The sequence below is a fragment of the Haliaeetus albicilla genome, chromosome 9 (assembly GCF_947461875.1).
Source record: "Haliaeetus albicilla chromosome 9, bHalAlb1.1, whole genome shotgun sequence".
Taxonomy (NCBI): Eukaryota; Metazoa; Chordata; class Aves; order Accipitriformes; family Accipitridae; genus Haliaeetus; species Haliaeetus albicilla.
The window spans coordinates 42,613,774-42,632,094 of NC_091491.1; the positions used below are offsets into that span (position 1 = coordinate 42,613,774).

Sequence of the window (18,321 nt, forward strand, 5' to 3'; positions counted from 1 at the left end):
AGCCTGCACAGCGGTCCTCAAGCACCTGTAAGGAGGGGACGGAGGCCACCTCCCGCTCCGTGATTACTGTTCTTTGAAGAAATCTAGACACTTGACAGCCCTGAACATCACTTGTACAAGACACAGCTGGGGTCCCTGCAGGGTGTTTTACAGCCCGGCTGGGCTCAATCCTCTGTTAGGAGAGCGGTCGCTCTCGGCAAGCGGCGTGCCTGCACGCGTGGGAAGAGCGGACGGGAATCACAAGGGTCCGGCTGTTCCCACGCGACCTCTCGGGCGGCTGGCACTTAAACATCTCCTTGCAGAGCAGCCTCCCGACCTTCTGCCCAGCTCCCAGGACAGCACATGCTTGAGCTGTTCCTTCCTCCCAGCCACCGAGACGCCTTTATTCTGCTGTCCAGATCAGTTTGTTTCATGGCAAAGCCCTCTGTCATCACTCACCCAGCCCAGGCACCCACCACCAGCCACCAAAGCAGATGTGACCCCATCTTTCACCATCGCCCAAGCCAGCACTCGAACTGCTGCCTCCAGCAGCTGGGAATCTGGACCTGGCAGGGTCCCCAAACGCACAAGTAAGTTAGCGGAGCCCCCCGGGATACACACCGCATCTTACAGCCCACGCTGGATTCCCACAGCTCTGGAAAAATGGAGCGTAGCCCAGAAGGTCCCTCCCGGCACACGCGATCCTCACTGCCACCCCCAGCCCCGCCGCCAGTTGTGCCAGTTGGCTTTTCCTAATGACTCAGCTTTGCCCAAGGCATGTGTCATCACCTACAATTTCAATAATGACACAGAGAGATCTTTATCACAAAGACTCGTTTTTCACCTTGTTCCATCCTCGAATTCTTGAGAAGTGACGCCACCAAAAACAGGACGACAAAACACTATTATTTACTCATACCATGGCAAACCCCCAGACCCCGTTGGGCAGCCGTGGCACAGCCCTGCGCAGGGTGCTGTGGATCCCTGGACGGGGCCAGATCCTGCCCCAGAAACCTTGTGCACGGCTACAGGCAAAAGCCGAGTTCAATAACAAAACAAGCGAGGGGGAAGTGGGAGGGGTAGGAAATCTGGTGACGGGCATTTAAATAGACCAGCTGCGATGGCTGTGCAAGGGTTTCACTTCAGTTATATTTATGTACGGTTTTTATATAGATAAACACACACAGAGGGAGAACTGCCCGTTCCCAAGGTTGGGATCAGGCCCATTCTCTCCCGATGTTCCTCTTTGGGGCAGCTCCGGAACAGGATTTATTAATAGCTGGTTCCTCAGCATAGTCTGCTCAGACACCCCTTGAACAACTGGTGCTATGGAAGGAGCTGGGAAGACGCACGTAGGAGGCAATTAACAGGCTGCCCAGTAATTAGGGGCATGCTCTGTTCCCGCCGGGCTTTGCCCTGATGCCCACACGGCTCCTGCCCAGGGGCAGCCCCAGGACAGGTTGGAAGCCAGGAGGGATCTTCCACTAGCCCCGGGAGAGCTGCGGATGGATGCCGGAGCATTATTGATCTTCGCCTTGTCGTGCATCGGCAGCACGCGGTGATATGGCGCACGTCTGCCCGTCCTCCGCTGCTGCGGAGCGCCCGTGCCAAATTTCAGCCAGCACGTCCCCGTGACCGGCCGGGCTCCCAATGGCTGCAGCAACATGAGCTACGAGGCCAGACTCACCTGGGCACAAAAGGGGAAAATCGGGTCCTGTGCCCTCCACACAGGACCACGTCACTACACACCGCGTGCTGAGGGGCTGCTAATTCAATAAGCCTTTCCAGGATGGTTTATATACTTGGAACAGGTTGGCATGGAAACAACATAAATATTTTCAATACATTGTCAGCAGCGTGTCACCAAGCTTGTTATCAGCAATCCCTGCAGCCGCTTCAATGTGCTCACGAAGAAAGTCTAAAAAGGTGAAGATTCAGGAAAGCCACCCCCAGAGCATCAGTGGGCAGCGAGCACGGGGCTGCAGGAGCATCCCACCGGCTGGAGAAAACAGTCAGCAGCAAATCAGCAGCGTGGAAGAGAAGGTCCCAGAAGACCAAAACCCCATTACAACACCCGAGGAGAAAATACAACCAATTCCCCCGATGACGGCTTGAGAATGGAGTGAAGCCTCCAATCCCCAGCGTGAGGCTTTGCAGCCCCCAACTCACCCTCCCCGACAAATGCTTTTTCCCACCCTTGGCAGCAGTCCCACCTCCCATACTGATCCTGTTCATCCGAGTCTCCAACTGGCCAGAAGTCTTTGATGGGGGAACTACTGAACACAAAAGCTGCAAGAACATCAGCCCTTATTCCAGATCTTTGTCCCTTAAGTAAATCTTAAATCTGACATAACTGCAGCATCCCGTGTAAAGACATTTCTAAAATATGCCCACGCAGATACAACTGTAAACGTAACGTAACCGACTCAATCAGCTTGTGCTGCTGGAGCAACTCCCAGCCCCAGTTGCCCCCCAAAATGCTGCCCCGTGCCCCCAGAGAGCCAGGCTCCGCAGGCAGCGCTCTCCAGCAAGGCATCTGTAGAGCGTACCAACAATTAGAGAATTTCACCTTTCCACCCCAATTCCACCATGGCTGGACCAAATGCACGCGAGCACACCACCGCCTCGCAGCCCCGGGACTGCCGAGGCGTAGCTTCAGCTACTGCAGGAAAGCCCGATTATCATCGGAAAGAAGGGAAGGCAAGCCAGATGATTTAGCAGCTTTTCAAAGGAGATGACCTTGGCTTTACTTCATCATCAGCCACAAGCCACCTTACCTTTCCAAAATCATCTCCTGGGGAGGCAACCCACAGCCAGGACCAGCTCCTCTGTGTGGTGTATCCCAGCTGATAGCTCCCATCCCACCATGCCAATGTCTCCTCCTCTAAGCCAAACCTCCTCAAATTTGGGCTCTCCCTGTGCTGCCAAGGGCCTCAGAAGAGACTGGGAGTTAAGTGGAACCAGCTGCTTGGATCTTCCCCCTCTTCCCACCTACGAGCTGGTTTGATCTACTACAGGTGATGAGGAACAATCCGGTGGGACAGAAACAAGTAGAGCACTGGTGGGAGTAAATAATTCCCTCCTGTGCCAAAACACTCCGGAGAGAAGGTGGATAGCGAGCAGGTTATCACAAAAGCGCAGCTCCAGGCTCAGCTGGAGGAGGTTTGCTGCAGAGCACCGAGTCTGAAGGTCCCATCCCACCCCAGAGACCCACCAGACCTGCTCCTGGGGCTGGCGGAGGTACAGCAGCCGCCCAGGCTTCTTGAGCATCAGGCGAGGGCTCCCGGGCCACACCTGCACTAATAAAGCAGGTGTAGCTTTTATAACGAGACGCGTAACACTTCGTAAAGGTCCTAATGAGGACAGGGCATCGCGGGTGTATCTAACTCAGGCCGCGCGAGGTGAACAACTGTAAAGCATCAAAGTTAACCTTACTGGGCTGTAGGCTATGCCACTTGCCATAGAACTAAAATTTTCGTCACGCTAGCCAGCCTGTTCCAGCCTTTGTAAGGTAGCAGTGACCTGAGCGTGCCTGTGACAAGCTCCTGATGACTTTGGTGGAACAAGCCCAGGCGATAGTCAGTGGGCAAGCTGGCTCCCGGGTTGGCCCGGTGGCCGGTGAGCGTGTGGCACGGGCTCCGCCACACCACGGTGCTTCGGGGATGACTTGGAGAAAACGGACTGAGCCAAGAACGCTAACTATGCCAAGGTCCGGAATGGAGGCAACCATTATTTACTTAACTTCCCACCGCGGCGGCAAAAAGTGATAAACTGGATGTCCCATCGGCTACCGGGAAGCCATCTGGCTTTAAACCCTCATGGACTGCGTGCTATACTAACCTCTTCCTAATTTTACTTAGGGCTGATTTTAGAAAATGATGTATTTATTTGTGTTGTCCTGTTTAATAATCCAAAGTATGAGCAGGATGTTAGTTTTGTAACCTCTCCCAATCTTTCGGAAATACAGTAATAAAAAAATAGTGGTTGGGAGAATCTCTTACTTAATATACTTGGGATGAAAATTATCTGGTTCTGATTATCTAGCAATGGCTATCCATAAGACTTTGAGATCAGGGCCTAAGCGATTTTCTAGCTGCTCTAACACGCGCAGAACGCAAATGAAATTATAGACACACACACACGCACGCTTTTTAAACATGAATATTTACTAACATAAATAAACAGTGTTTTATAACAAAAGGCACAGATTTGCAACTATAAACAATGAAAAAATATTTACAGTTTGCACATACATAATCAAACAGCAAGTGCACAATTGGTCATTTCAGATCTTCTTTTCTATATTTTGAGATTTAGTTCCTTCCAAGCAAGTAATCTAATCAGTTCTGCAACGTCCAAATTTTTTTTTCCACAAAAACTGCTACCAATGCCAGATAAGAAAGTTTATTAAAATGAGTAATTTAGCAGCACAAGTTTTCAAATGGAGACAGTGTTGCTAACTTCTTCGTATTGGATAATAAAATAAGGGTAGCTCTGATCGTCATTAAAAATGACAAAAATCTGAGGCTCAAAGTAATTGTCCACACAGGAATCATAGAGGTCGCTGGTAATGCTGCCGGGGTTCACCGGTGGAGGTCTCCTCATGGTGTGGTTACCCACTGTGTACCTTCCTGTCAGTACTTTTGCCAGGAACATGTAATGAACTCCTTTGGGTGACCTTTTGGAAAAATTATGGGAATAGCTTGCCTTTCTGGCAAAGTAACTGCCCTGTCCAAACATGGTGGCATGCTTCCCACAGACGCGCGGGTCGAAGTTGTGCTTGCAGATTCCATCCACCACATCCTGGGAGGTGCCGTGGAACAAATGCCTTTCGTTCATTATCCTGTCGAGCCCAGACATTTTTTTTGACATATATTCCTTTTTCCTGGAAAAGAAAACGGAAAGTGAAGATGAGTATTCATTGCAGACCTGCAAGGGAAAAGCAGTTTTCGCTGCCGCTCTTAAAGTATCAGTATTATCCTCTAGAATAGTAGAGCTGTAAGAGGAGATATGAAAACATTTCTATACAGATAGCAAAGTGGGTCTTCCACTTTCAAATAAAGCTTTCGTGTGAAATAAGTATTTTTGGAAGGTCCCGAGCCAATACTGCTGGAGGCAGAGCTCTTTCACTCGCACAGCGGCAAAGGCAAAGCAGCTTGAGAAGTGCCTGCTTATCTTTGCCTGTATTCCACCTTGGATGCGGAAGGAAATCTTCCTCAGAGTGAAAACAAGGGCTGTGCAGAAATTAAATCCCACTAGAGCTTCAGAAGAGGCCACGGAGAGGAATTACTGAGAGGCAGGGTGGGTGAAGATGCTCTAGACCAGCGTGAATACTGTAAGAATGTCAGTCTGCTCACGCAGCCCATCCCTTGACTCCTCCTGAGATTCTGCCCTTCTTAAGAAGGGAGAGAGAATCCATAAATCTAATTTCCTATCAGTTACGAAGTGGTCAACGGATGGTAACTTTCAGACACAGCACCCTTGGTTTGCACGGGACTGACTGACACAGGGTTTTGTCTTTGCGAGACCACTGTAAGACCCTGGCTCGCATGTTCTGGGGAACCAGGGCACTAATGGCTGTCTTCAACAGAGAGATTATTTGATGAAAACAATGCCTACTCGTTCAGCTTGAAAGTGAACGGAAAGGTTTTTCAACTAGATATCTTAGATTTATTTTGAAGTTTCTGTGAAGATTATTCTACAGAAGTTATCAGTAGATAGTGTATTAAACCTCTTACACAGGAAATTTCAGGGTAAGATATTTTTCAGTACTCTTCTGATAAAGTAGTTCAACTGAAAATGCTCCTTTTCTTCAGTAAACCTGGAGTTCATGTATTCTACTTGATGATCAATGTCCATTTTGCAGCCCAAATCACATATTTTAAGGTATTTTTCCACAACTGTAAAAGAATGGTATTTGCATTCTCTTACCTTTTATATTTCTCCCAAAGAAACTGATTCTGCACTCTCAGAATTTTCAAAATTTTGTATTTGGTCTCTGGCACAGTCTTGTGAAACAGGTTATAAATGGTTCTATAGCTTTTATCTTCCTTCAGAACAGGCACTTGGATGAAGTCCTGAGATGGATCCATACTAATCCAGGTTTCAGGATAGAAGTTCGGAGAGGTAACAGCAGTCGGAGATAAGACATGTGAGGAAGCTGGTTCAGCTGACGGAGAGGGCACTGGAGAGTTGCCACTTAAGGTCCTAGTCGGGGAAGGAGAAAAAGATTGTGCTTAAACAGTCACAAACAGAAGAGCTTCTAATCACATTTATTTCACCACCAACGTATCTCAAGCAGTTGCTGCTCTTCAGTTCTGTAACAATTTACATCTCTCTAATGCTTGTTTAAAACAAACATGCCAGCTATTTCTGCTATTTTAATAACACCTCCATCCACACAAACTAACAACAAAATCTTGACTTTCAGGGATGCCGTTCCATGGAGAGAAAAACACCAGCAGGCAGTAAGATTAAAAGCCTACTATTGTCATTATTCACATTCTGGGGTGGGGTTATAAACTACAGACAGGCGGAACGCTACCAAATACAATTATTTTGTATGGTAGCTATAAAGCATTAGTGAATTTAACATAGCAAGTAGGACATAAGGAATAAGAAAAGATTAATAATGTGGCAACATTCGACCTAATTTCCCTAAAATACAATACAAGGGGTAGATACATACACTGTCTTGTACAGCATGAATAATGAATAACCCCAACTAATAACATTTTATAGGCAAAACTTGCTGATATTTCACTGCATTGTGCAGAAGAGGAGACACTGTGTTTTCAGTACTAGCCAGTACCGTGCCGAGGAAGGCTCTCTCATTTTCCTTTGCATGGGCCAGATGTAGATTTGCATTTGCAGTTGCTTCTTTTCATGCACCAGACCAGCCCCTCCTCTGGGGAACACTGCCAGATAAGGGGTCGGGAAGGGGAGCAGGAGGGGAGCTGCTGCCTGTAACGGCCGTGGCAGGGAAGCAGCACGGATGCCAGAAAAAGAACAGACACCAGTAAAATCCAGTTAAGGACATCAGCTGTGGTGTGGCCAGACTTCGTTCTTAATAAATACCTGCTCCTCTGCGGAATTTTTCACACTCTTGAAGCTGCTAAATTTAGATAAAGAGCGTGGCATTTGTGGCTTATGTTCCCCTGATTATAATCTGAACAAGCAAGCCTTACTCAGCTGAATAATCCTCACCCGTTGGAGTTCTCCCACTTACGTCAATGAAAACACTTTGAACACATAAAGCTTGCAGGTTCAGGCTCTGGTTTTCACTTGAAGCACACAGCTCTTCAGCTCCTGCAAGCTGGTGAGGTTCCCTTTCAGTTGCAAGAATAGATAGGACTATCTCAAAATTTCATCAGATGAGTATTTTACCAAAGTATTCTTACAGGAAAAGCTGCTCTTGACTCCAGGACCAACCAGCAATGAATGCAAATAGGTAAGGTCCACTCAGAAGTAGGCAGCTTTTTTTAGGGAAGACTATGAAGTCCCAGGTACTCACTGTCTGGCTGGAGGTGACCCAAGGGGAATCTTGTCTCTAAACCCCACAGATGACCTTAAATTAAACTTCATTAAATTAAATTTTAATGAACATTAAAGTTCATGTAATTTCTCAGGTCACTTGTGCTCTGATAACATATCACTGCCAACGCATAAGGAGAAAACCTGTTCTGACTAGGAGGAAATGGGGAAAGGGAATCCTTTGTGTATTCATCTTGGGCAAGCTGAGGTTTGACAACATCCAAGGCCAAATCCTGCCTCCCTGCCTATACGCAATGGGATTTCGCACACAGGAGCAGCAGACAAACTCGATTCCCTACACCGTCTTTGTAAAAAGAAAGTTTACTGGCAAGTAAACAAACTCTCAAAGCTTTGCTGAAGGCAAAGCCATTTTCTCCAGAGTGACTCTCCAGGAATCAATCTGCTTTTGTTCAGGCACGATGCTGCCTGAAAAGCCGCGAAACCGTGACTTCTGCACCCAGCCAGTCTGTTCCCGAAGTACACAATCACAGAGCAACTGCTGATTCTCCCTGCTCGTTAGCCTGCTTGTCTCTGCAGAGCCAACATAATTATCTAGATAAATAAGAACTCTACTGCTATTCACATCTTACCTACAGAAACATCAGTTAAGGTTGCCTTTCAGAATATTTAATGCTGGCAATATATGAGCCTGTGTGTGATTTTTTTGTGTGACCCAGAAATAATTTCACGTGATTTTCTGATTGCAGGTTGAGCTTTTCAGGTCTGGGAAAAAAGTTAGGGGGAAAATAGTCTATTTTTAAACTGATATATTTGATCTGGATCAGAGAGACAGTCAACTGTAACTGCACTCACACTTTTTAGAGCAGACATGCTCTTTAAAAAAGCGTTCATGTGGTTTTCACCTGCTGTTCAAAGCTAAAAAGAGACCTCACTTCATTTGCATGGATTTGACTCAACTCAAAATTCTTCTCACTGCTTATTAATAGTTCAACAGAAACCCAGAAGATGAATTTTTCTAAGAATGACTGTTAAAACAGTAGTCTGCAATATTACATTGTGTATTTAATTTTTTTTTTTCCCCTCCTAAAGTCAATGGGTAAAAAACATTACTGTAGAACCTCATTCACTCACACTTGGACTGGAAGACCAAGCACAGATTAACAATAAGTTATGGATTAATGAGTAAGACATCAAACACAATAAAAATACTGCAATCCTTTGGTGTACTTTGTTCATTTTTTCTGACTAGTGTAAATTATTTGTAAGCATTTATTATACAAGGGAAGCCATTAAAAAGTCAGCATTTGTCAACCACCATCACCCACTTCCCACTGTTTCTATTCAAGAATTCTTTCCCACTTTTATAACAGATTTAAGCAGGTGGGAGGGGAGGGAAATGAAAAATCTCAGGTAGCATGGCATGACAAGTGGAGGCAAATACTGACTTCTTAAGGATAGCTCCCATAAATATTTAAAATACTGTTTTGTTCCTTGCCAAGAATTGGTAGGTTTTTAAGTGAGCATCACAAGGTCTTTAGATAAAGAAAACAAGAATGAGGTTTACTGCAGAACAACTGAAATTTCAGAGCCGCATGAGTGTAGAACCCTCAAGGGTCCACTAAAATTAGTGGGAATTGCGTAATTTTAGCCTATCTCAAAATTATAGACTTACACTGTAGTAAAGCAGTCGCTGGCAGCAAAACATCAGCAAAATTGTTATTGTTCGTTAAGAGGATAATCAGAATTGCTATAACCACAAAGTCCACGGTTGGACTTTTTACCTGCATCCTCCCAGTACTTCTTCAATAATTTTGGGTTTCTTTCCTGTAAAACCGTATCTAAAAATGTTTCCAACAACCATGTGTTTGGAAGCTCTGACCAAATTCACGTTCACCTCGCAATCAGGTGCGGTAACGACTCTGCAGGCTAATGAGCATTCTAGCCCTACTGCAGCAGTTAAAGCTCCTTTGATTGGCCCACATGCCAAGCTGCCAGTCAGACTAATGACTTCCACCCCTTTGCTAACAGGACAATATGTTCCTAACTACTGAACTCTGACAATAATGTTTCCAGCTGTGCTGGTGAGATCACAAAAATGGTATTTTTATGAGTTGTAATCAAAAATGACTACAGCACAACACTTTCCTCACTATGCCTTTGATGGGTGAGCGTGTTCACCCCCAGTTGAGATGACAATAAAAACAAGGCATTCTTTAATTGTGCTTGAAAATTACAAAATGTTTGTGAACGCTCGTTTTTATAGGACCTAGAACTGATAGCCTGGCAGTCGCTATAGCCGGTGAGATGCTGAAAACTGGACAATACTTTGGCAAACCTGAAGTACGTCTGAACTTCTGATGTTCCGAGATCCACAAGGTACATTATAACCTTTAAATAATAAACAGAGCCTTGCAGTAAGGACTTCCTCAGGTAATATTTATCTTGAAAAGTGGCAAGCGAGAGCTGCCAGTATGACCGAGATTTTTTATTATTGCTTCTGATTTTTCTACCCAGTGATGCCTATTTCTTTGTCACATCTTAAGGAATACAATTCTCATGGAGAGACCAACATGGAGAACAAATGCAAAGTTTCCATTTTGCTGGGATACGTACTGTAAAAACGGCATCAGCACAATGCATGAGCGAAGAAGGGGTCTCCTCTTGATTTCTCTTCTGAAACACGCATTTTGCTGGAATCCATCCTTGATGTTTAGGATATACTGATTATGCCAGGTAACAAACCGAACCTCTTTCAGACCCCGGCAGCTGGCTTCTTCTATCAATCTTACAACAGGCTGTTTCAAGAAAATTAAGAAAACAAAAAACATATACATGATAAATTACATGTTCAAAAAATTAATATTTTTGCCAGAGACCTCAAAGAATCCCTTCTCTCTACTCCCTTCCCATCTCCTCTCTTTCCCCTGCTCTAAGGCACAAGAACATTTAGACTGCTGAAAAATGTTCTGTTACCTGTTTGTAAAATCTGCCAACAAGGCAGGTTTCACAATTTTCCTACATAATTGGTGCTGGTGCTATCATATTTTTACGTGTCAAATGTTATTACCAGCATCTAACCCAAAACTCCCTTGCCACAAATTACTTACTTTTTTCTTTGCCCCCTGAATGTGAAAAGCAGAAGTCTGCTGTAGAACAATCTTTTATGCATTAATATATTCTCTCTCCCCTTCCCCCCCCCCGCCCCATGCTAGGGAAACCCAGTTCTTTTAACCTCTCCTCACAGGTCCAACATCCTAAATTTCTTGTTGTTTGTGGTGCTTTCTTCCAGACTCTCTCCAGTTCTTGCATTTTTTTTTTCATTTGCAAAGCCCCAAACTGTATACAGTGCTCTGCCTTAACCTTCCTACCATGCTTACAAAGTCAGTGTGGCCTGTGAAAAAGAGGAACGTGATCTAGTTTACACTGGTGGAGATATTTTTGGTACTGCCAACATTGTAAGACACTGATGAGGTTTTATTCAAAATATTAGGTACTGCTCTGGCCAGCCAAAGATGAGCTCTTAACTACCACAGGTATTTAAAAGGCTTATTGGAGAGCTTACTCGAATGAAGTGAACAGAAGTATTCTGGTTTTGTTTGGTTTTACCAGTCTAGCACAATACTATTAGACAGTGTACACGACTTGTGTGTCCATAATTGGGGTTAAAGAGTTGAAAGAGAGAAGGCCTATTTAAAACCTGATATGGAAAACCATGGCTGTTGCAGACCAAAGGGCAATGGTGACGCTGGATTGAGTGTGCATAAACCGTCGGTGAATAGATTTCAACTAGATATTTAGGAAAAGGTCCCTAAGGAGCCGGGGCTGGCAGCTGTGGGACCATCCAGCTGCAGCAGCGAGACAGCAAAGGGCTGGATCCAGCGACTCTGGAGGCTCACGTCCTGCACTGCGATGTCTTTGGGGACAGGTAAATAAATTAAAAACTGCAAAGCTTAGTGGTAATAGTGTTAAAAAGGCTGCAGAAAGCTGTCCACCCCACCCCCCGTCTTAGAACCAGATTTCTAGGGATTAGAAGGGACTTTCTCGGTACCGACGTGGGCCAGTTTGCTCTCAAATTTGACAATTCGGTCAGTCTCCGTGTCTCTGATTTCAGGGATAATTCAAGGTGCAGTCCAGCAGAGCAGAGCACAGTTCTCCTTTTATTGCTTTTTTCAGTTCAACACTGACCTTCTTGATTATCTTCCTCAACAATAACTCTAAGTAACTTTCCGGAACGTTCAAAGAGGAAACAGACTAAAAATGTATATATAGTTTATAGTATATACTGTTACAACCCAAAAGCAGGATTCTGGAACATGTTAAGTACCTCAGAGTACTCTCTCCAGCCAAAGTGGTCCCTGCAGAAGTATTTCCAGACCGTGTAGTAGTTGGAGCTGGAGCTGGGGCAGGAAGGTGTGGACAGCCGCCGCATTTGGTCAAACTCAACAGTTTCATATAATTTCATAACATTCAAATCTACCCAAAACTCATGTCCCCTGGAAAGAACAAGAAAAACAAAAGAACTCTCACCTTTTGTAATCCATTAAAAAGATCACTCCGAGATAACAAAACAGTCAGAACTACATGTCACACAACCCCCGTTGACCATGAGGATGTCCCATGAGCTTGAATTGGGCACAACATGGGGACAAGCATGTAGAGTAGGACCCTGAAGAGCTGTGAGGGCAAAGCAACTCTTCAAAAGTCTCCGGGGACACTGGTGGAAAACCCATGGTCTTCAGCACAGAAAAACAAAAACCCAAACCCAGCAGCCTTCCTCGTCCAGTGGTATATATTCAGTATGCATGAATGGTACAAAAATCAATATACATACCCTTGACATTTTGAGCATACTAAGTAAATACAACACACAACCATATTTGATGAAGCAGCCACACACTATTCAAAAGGTTATTCTTGTGAAAGTTAGTGTTTCAGGGAAGAAAAGAAAATGTAAATGGCTCCAGATGAGGAGCATCTGCTGCCAATCCACTGGAGAGTTCGAGTATCTTTCATCACGTGCAGCAGAAGAGAACTAGCATAATATGAAAAGGAAATGTGATTTCACAATTTTGGAGCCTACAATGAGGAATACTGGCCTTTTTTTTTTTTTTGAGCAGCTATATTGCTGCTACAAAAATCAACGCCAGTATACAACTTCACGTAAAGCAACTGGCACTTTCAAAAGGACCCAACAACAACAAGGTGCTACAAATTAAGAACCTGAGTATACCCTTTATCTAAAGGAGAAAATAAAAGTGCATTTCCTCTACACTTTACAAAGTTGTGTTTAACAGTGACTGTGGAACGCCTCAGCAAATAGTTTCGAATGCTGTTTCATTAGTCAGAGTGAAGAGAGAGACATCAAATTAAAGAACATTCTCAAGTAAAGCATGGAGTTCTAAAGCTCTGCTGCTCATTAGACAATCACTGGTTTATTAGCAATCAAGAACTTAAGAAATTCATAGAAATTGGAAGAAATAACAGTAATATTCATTCCCTACAAAAGTCATTTTTTTAGAACCGGGATTAACATATTTTCAAAATAATGCTGTTTACATAATTAGTTTTCTACTTTTACAATCTCTTTACGAGTTGTCAGCTTACTGGCATTCATTAACAGTTACTAATCTTTGGCAAGTGGAAATGCAGCTTTTGAGACTATATAAAATATTTTCTTTGAATTCTTAACAGTAAACATAAATCAAGCTGATACTTGAAATCTACAGTTTATTTTTAAATGAAATTTGCCACATCAAGTGACAGCTACTCTAAACATCTATATGGTTTTATGCATACAGATTTGCTTGAGAATGGCTGCAATTTTGCTAGCTATTTCACACTCTTACCAGTACAGTTCCTGAAGAGTTTTATTATACTACTTTCACAGAAAACTACTGAAGAGTTCTCACTTTAAAAAATGATGATCAGCTGGAATGGTCCTTCGTTTCTCAACAGGAGGTACAGGTGCGTAGCTGTTCTTAGTGTTTATCATCATCAATTAATTGCATTTGGGTCTGTGAAGGGCTAAGCGCAGTTTGAAGTATTAAGGCTTTCCTGAGACAGACAAAGAGACAATGTGTCTGTTCTGATGGGCTCACCATCAGGGGATCTGATCCACTGCTGTTTGGGTAAATTTAGTTTGCTCTCTTTGTTTTCAATAAACTTTCATATAGACTTACAGAAGAGTCCCAAAAGTCAAATCAAATGCCTGAAAAATGCAACTCCATGAGCTACGTCAAATTCTTTGGATGCAAAACCCATTCTTTTTGCAACTCGTCCCCAGCCGGCACGAGCTCCGTCCGAGCCCTTGGAGGGACAAGTTGTCGTCCCCCGGGACGGCTGTCCCTGCCACAGCATCAGCAACGGCTCCAGCCACCTTCCTTCTCCTTCACACCGAGAACTTGCTACCGAAAAGGAACATCTTGCCAGTTGCCTGCACGTGGCTCTCTAAAAACTGTCACAGAACCACGCTAATTAAGATGAAAATTTTGTCGGGACGACGCTATCATGCCAAATCCATAGGTTTAACAGTCTGTTCCCTACTTGCAGCAACAGCACACAAAATCATTATGGTTAGAATACGAGTACGGGAGGACACCGGCTATTCTGCGTAGGAGGTGTATTCTAATAACCCGTGTCTTCCCCTCCAAGCTGCATCCCACCGCAAGAAGTTTGATACACTAATTAAAGCTGACATCCCACAGCCCACTGCATCAGTGGCTGGTGCACGGGCACCCACACAGCTCAAGAAAATGCGTACGACAATACAAAACTCAGTTATGAGATCTAGTCAGAAGGAAAACTAGCACTAACCAAAATAAATGACCAGTATGAAGGGACTGGAATTAAATGCAGGGCTTAAAAAAACCACACACCCTTTCTGGAGTGAAAAGACTAATAACAGATCACCCCATCTTCCTGGTGTGTAGTCATTTTGTTCCATGACAACAAGCTACAATCTAGTTTATTTGAAAACAATGTGTGAAATCATGAGGAAATCATCTCTCTGGAATACCAAGTTCTGTTATTATTTATAGTATTTGCAGGCAGCACCATAAGTGTGATTTCACCGTAAGCTTTTTTCAGCCAATTTCTTCATTAATATATTTTTAATGCTACTTTCTCTTATCAAAACGTAGTCTTACAATTCTGAATTTCAGTGCCTATCAAAGCTGTCATTTTTGAGACAGGCACGTTTAGCGATTGATATTGTTTATATTATGCTTTTGGAGTGAGGAGTTGGACTCAACTGTTTTGGGGTCATGTTGCAGCTACAAATCCAAGCCCTGAATTGAGACCCCCAGATACTGTGCTGCATATTGTATGAAACAAATACCCCAAAAGATATTTCTCAATACAAACCCTCAAAATTCAACCATTCATTCTCACATCAATCTCTTTTCAAGTCAAATACTGTAACACGGCTCTCCCTACTCCAAAGATCTGTGACCTCCAAGAAAGTACAAAGAAATGGAAAACCTTTTTGAGTAAATTGTTTTCTTTTAAGGGTGGTAAAACCCAGAGGATTATTTCATTTTTTTATAACTTTTTATGTTGCATCCATTATAGTGAAAACTGATAATGAAAAAATGTTTGCAGTAGTTCTATGCCAACACAGTGCAAAGCAAAGAGAATCTGAAAATCAACATACACTCTAAACATGATCAAGATTATTCACTAGCATGCTGAACTCTTTTCAAAGTAATCACATACTGGTTAATGTCCTAAAAAGTTAAAGGTCTGTAAACTTTTGAAGACTGGAAAACAAATTCCACAGGCACTCAAAACATGGCTGGCTTCCAGTACGTGACTTGGGTATTTCTCATATGGGCTTAACTGAGTTAAAATACAGTCTCCAACAGACACACATAGCTCTGTAGCAAAGCGAGGAGAATCAAAGTAACGCAATGGGAGGGACCCTGTAGAAGGAAAACCACTTTCTGACACGAACACAGTACGAGACTGCTTTTTCTCCTGCTTTTAATGTAGAGCAAGCAGATCTTCAGGATGAACTCCTGAAACTCTGGGTTGACAGTGCATATGCAAAAAAGGGTATTTGTGTGCAGACAGGTTCCAGCTGCAAAACAGGTGGGGAACTGTAGGGTTTCTACATGCCGTTCTTCTAGTAGTGCTGTAACAAGACGAAAACTTCACATACGATTCCAGTAAAAGAAACTGTGGTAAGGTTTTTTCCTACAACAAACAAAATCTGTGCACAGCTAAGCGTGCATCTACATATCTCATAAGACTCTGTTTAAGAATTATAAGGCTGGCGGCAGCTAATGACAGCTTACAGTGGAAATAGCTGCTCTGAAAGCTCAACATTTTTGTGCAAAACCTGCATAGAATGTGCCAAATTACTTCTCAGTACTGAGAAATGTAATGATCGTCTGCTGTTTGGAATTTTTTACATTTTTGGAGCTCACCATTTCTGCCTCTTCTTTACCAGATTCCCCTCCCTTATAAGCAAACTGAGAAGGGCAGGATGGTCGTCGCTCATTGACTTGTGCTGACGATTCGCTGTAACGAGAGCCCAGCCATCAAGCACCGAAACAGCCGATTACCACCCCTTCAAACATTCTTCTTGAAAGCCTACCTATGATGCAACACATTTAAGTGTTCTTGTTCTCCCATTCCTAAAGAGAACTAAAGGTCACACCATCTCTCAGCGACCCACCTTTCGGTGCGTGCCTCGCTCCTGCGTACCTCACACTGCTTTTCAGCTTCGTCCATCCAAACCCATCCCTCTTCAATTAAAGATGGGGACACCGGCACTGGGCAGTTGCCACCTGGGTTTCCTTAAAGTTTCTCTCAGAGTAAGAGCTGCCAGCTCAGAAGCCAAAAAAAGCTCTAATTATTTCTTGAAGAAAAAAATGCAGTCGAGATATTTCTTGGTATGGTATCCTCTATCCATTTCCCTTAGCTGTGAATAGGGAAAAGTTCAGCAGTTTCAGGATGTAACACAGCAGAATCTTCCTGAAACTCCAACTTCTGTTAAACTAGGGATGCTTTAAAAATGGTATTTTTATTTTTCAAGTTGGTAAAGTGTTTAGAATGCTACTTCCTATTAATTTTAACAGAAAATTAAGTGACCAAAATATCTAAACACCCCGAAATCTACACAACAGTGTTTTATTTTTTCCCTGAATACTTTAACTAAAAACTTTTCAACTCTACACACATTTTCTACCTAACAATTAATTATTCAGCATAACACTACATTATTTTATACAGCTGAAAATTTTAGACAATTGCATTTATTTAAGTGACTGCATCTGAAAAACACACGATGTGCCCAAAAGCCTACCTGGTTTGTTTTTTTTCCCTAATTTTAATACTGGGAATAAGGAAAGATACTCTTTCACAAAAAACCCTGATGCACATAAAATATATATTACTCCAATGCTCATTTACATTCTTTAACAGTGTGTTTCTCTGTTCGGAAGTATTAACTTTTTTAAATTATAACATTTACTGGCTTTTAAGCTCTGAAATCCTAAAATATATTTAGCAAAGTTGTTTAATAATAGCTCTCCAGTTAAAGCACTTCCTCTGTATATTAAAAAGCCTATTACCAGCTTACATAATGCAAAGCCATGAAAAAAAATGAATTGTGATTACAGCAAGTGATTGCGTGATTACATTCCTGGCTTCAGCTTTAAGACGCCAGTGACGAAAGCAAATGTGACAACTGCACCTCTGAACTGCCCGAGGCCTAAATATAGGCAAAAGACCCCAAATTTAGGGTTCAAGAACAGTAAAAATGTGAGATGCTCAAGGTTACATCTGATATGTTCTTTAGCATAACATAACTTTATCGTCAGCACTGTATAATGATTTACTACTTCTTAAGAACAGCATACACTATCTATAGTAAAGGGTATCCTCCATAATGTATAGATTGTGGATAAGATATAGATTGGGGGAGGGAAAACCCAACAATAAACCAGCAAGGCACACATCACCTTGTTTTGTGCCCTGAAGGGAGCACGAGAAAACACGTAGCGCATCACGGGCACATCATTGCACAACTAACGGCACCTCCGGGAGATGCTCGCATGCGATGGCAATGAAACACACCGGTACTACGATGGTGACAGCAGCAGAACAAACACACGCACAAACCCAGCAATTAAAATCCTTTCTTGTGCGCAGGTGCATCCCAACTCCTCCTCTGCACCGCCTCCAAAAGACGAGCTCCATGAATGGGGTCTGTCACTCTTTGTACTTTTCCTGGGCAGTTTGCGTTAAGGAAAAAGGAGAGTTTTGTAGCTAACGCGACAAAAAAAAAAAAAAAAAATTAAAAAACCCTAGTGTTGCTACTCATGGACTTCGAAGTCTCTATCTGGAAATACCAGCCTGGAGAAAAGCAGGAAGGCAATGATGAAGGCTACAATTTGTCAGACATTCAGGAAAGCAGAAGTATTCCAGTACCTTGGTGGGGCAATGTGTTAACTCCCAGTACCCCTTTGCATCACGCAGCAGGAACAGCCTTCAGTACAGCTAGAAAGTAATAAGAACAATGCCGTCTTTTTCTACAGAAGAATGTACTAAACCTCTCTGCAAACACCACAAAACTTTGCATCACCTTGCTTCTGAGGTAGAAAATTACTATCCCCATTTTTCCCTGGGAAAGACAGATACACAGAGAGATAAATTAGCTCCTCCAAAGTCCCACAGAGGATCTGCGACAGAGGTGGGAACAGAGATTTCTTAAGAACTTCTCTTCCCCGACTAAGCAAATAAAGGTCTCTATTTATAAAATAAAGCACTTCAATAGAATTATTTGCACTGAAAGAATAAACATATTGAACTCTCAAGAACACACCACACAAACCCAAATTTGGT

The 18,321-nt window shown here is 43.3% G+C and overlaps 1 protein-coding gene across 15 annotated transcripts in view; it reads right to left on the reverse strand.

The window, feature by feature from the left end:
• Positions 1-4,127: 4,127 nt before the first annotated feature.
• The window catches only part of TIPARP (TCDD inducible poly(ADP-ribose) polymerase), a 42,071-nt gene continuing 27,877 nt past the window's right edge, over positions 4,128-18,321 (reverse strand). For all 15 annotated transcript variants that reach the window (XM_069792905.1, XM_069792898.1, XM_069792904.1 and 12 more), the window contains 4 exons: positions 11,798-11,966; positions 10,087-10,268; positions 5,911-6,186; positions 4,128-4,864 (listed from right to left, as the gene is read on the reverse strand). In XM_069792905.1, coding sequence (XP_069649006.1) covers positions 4,417-4,864; positions 5,911-6,186; positions 10,087-10,268; positions 11,798-11,966 — 1,075 coding nt within the window. In that variant the 3' untranslated portion in view covers positions 4,128-4,416. The remainder of the gene's footprint in view (positions 4,865-5,910; positions 6,187-10,086; positions 10,269-11,797; positions 11,967-18,321) is intronic.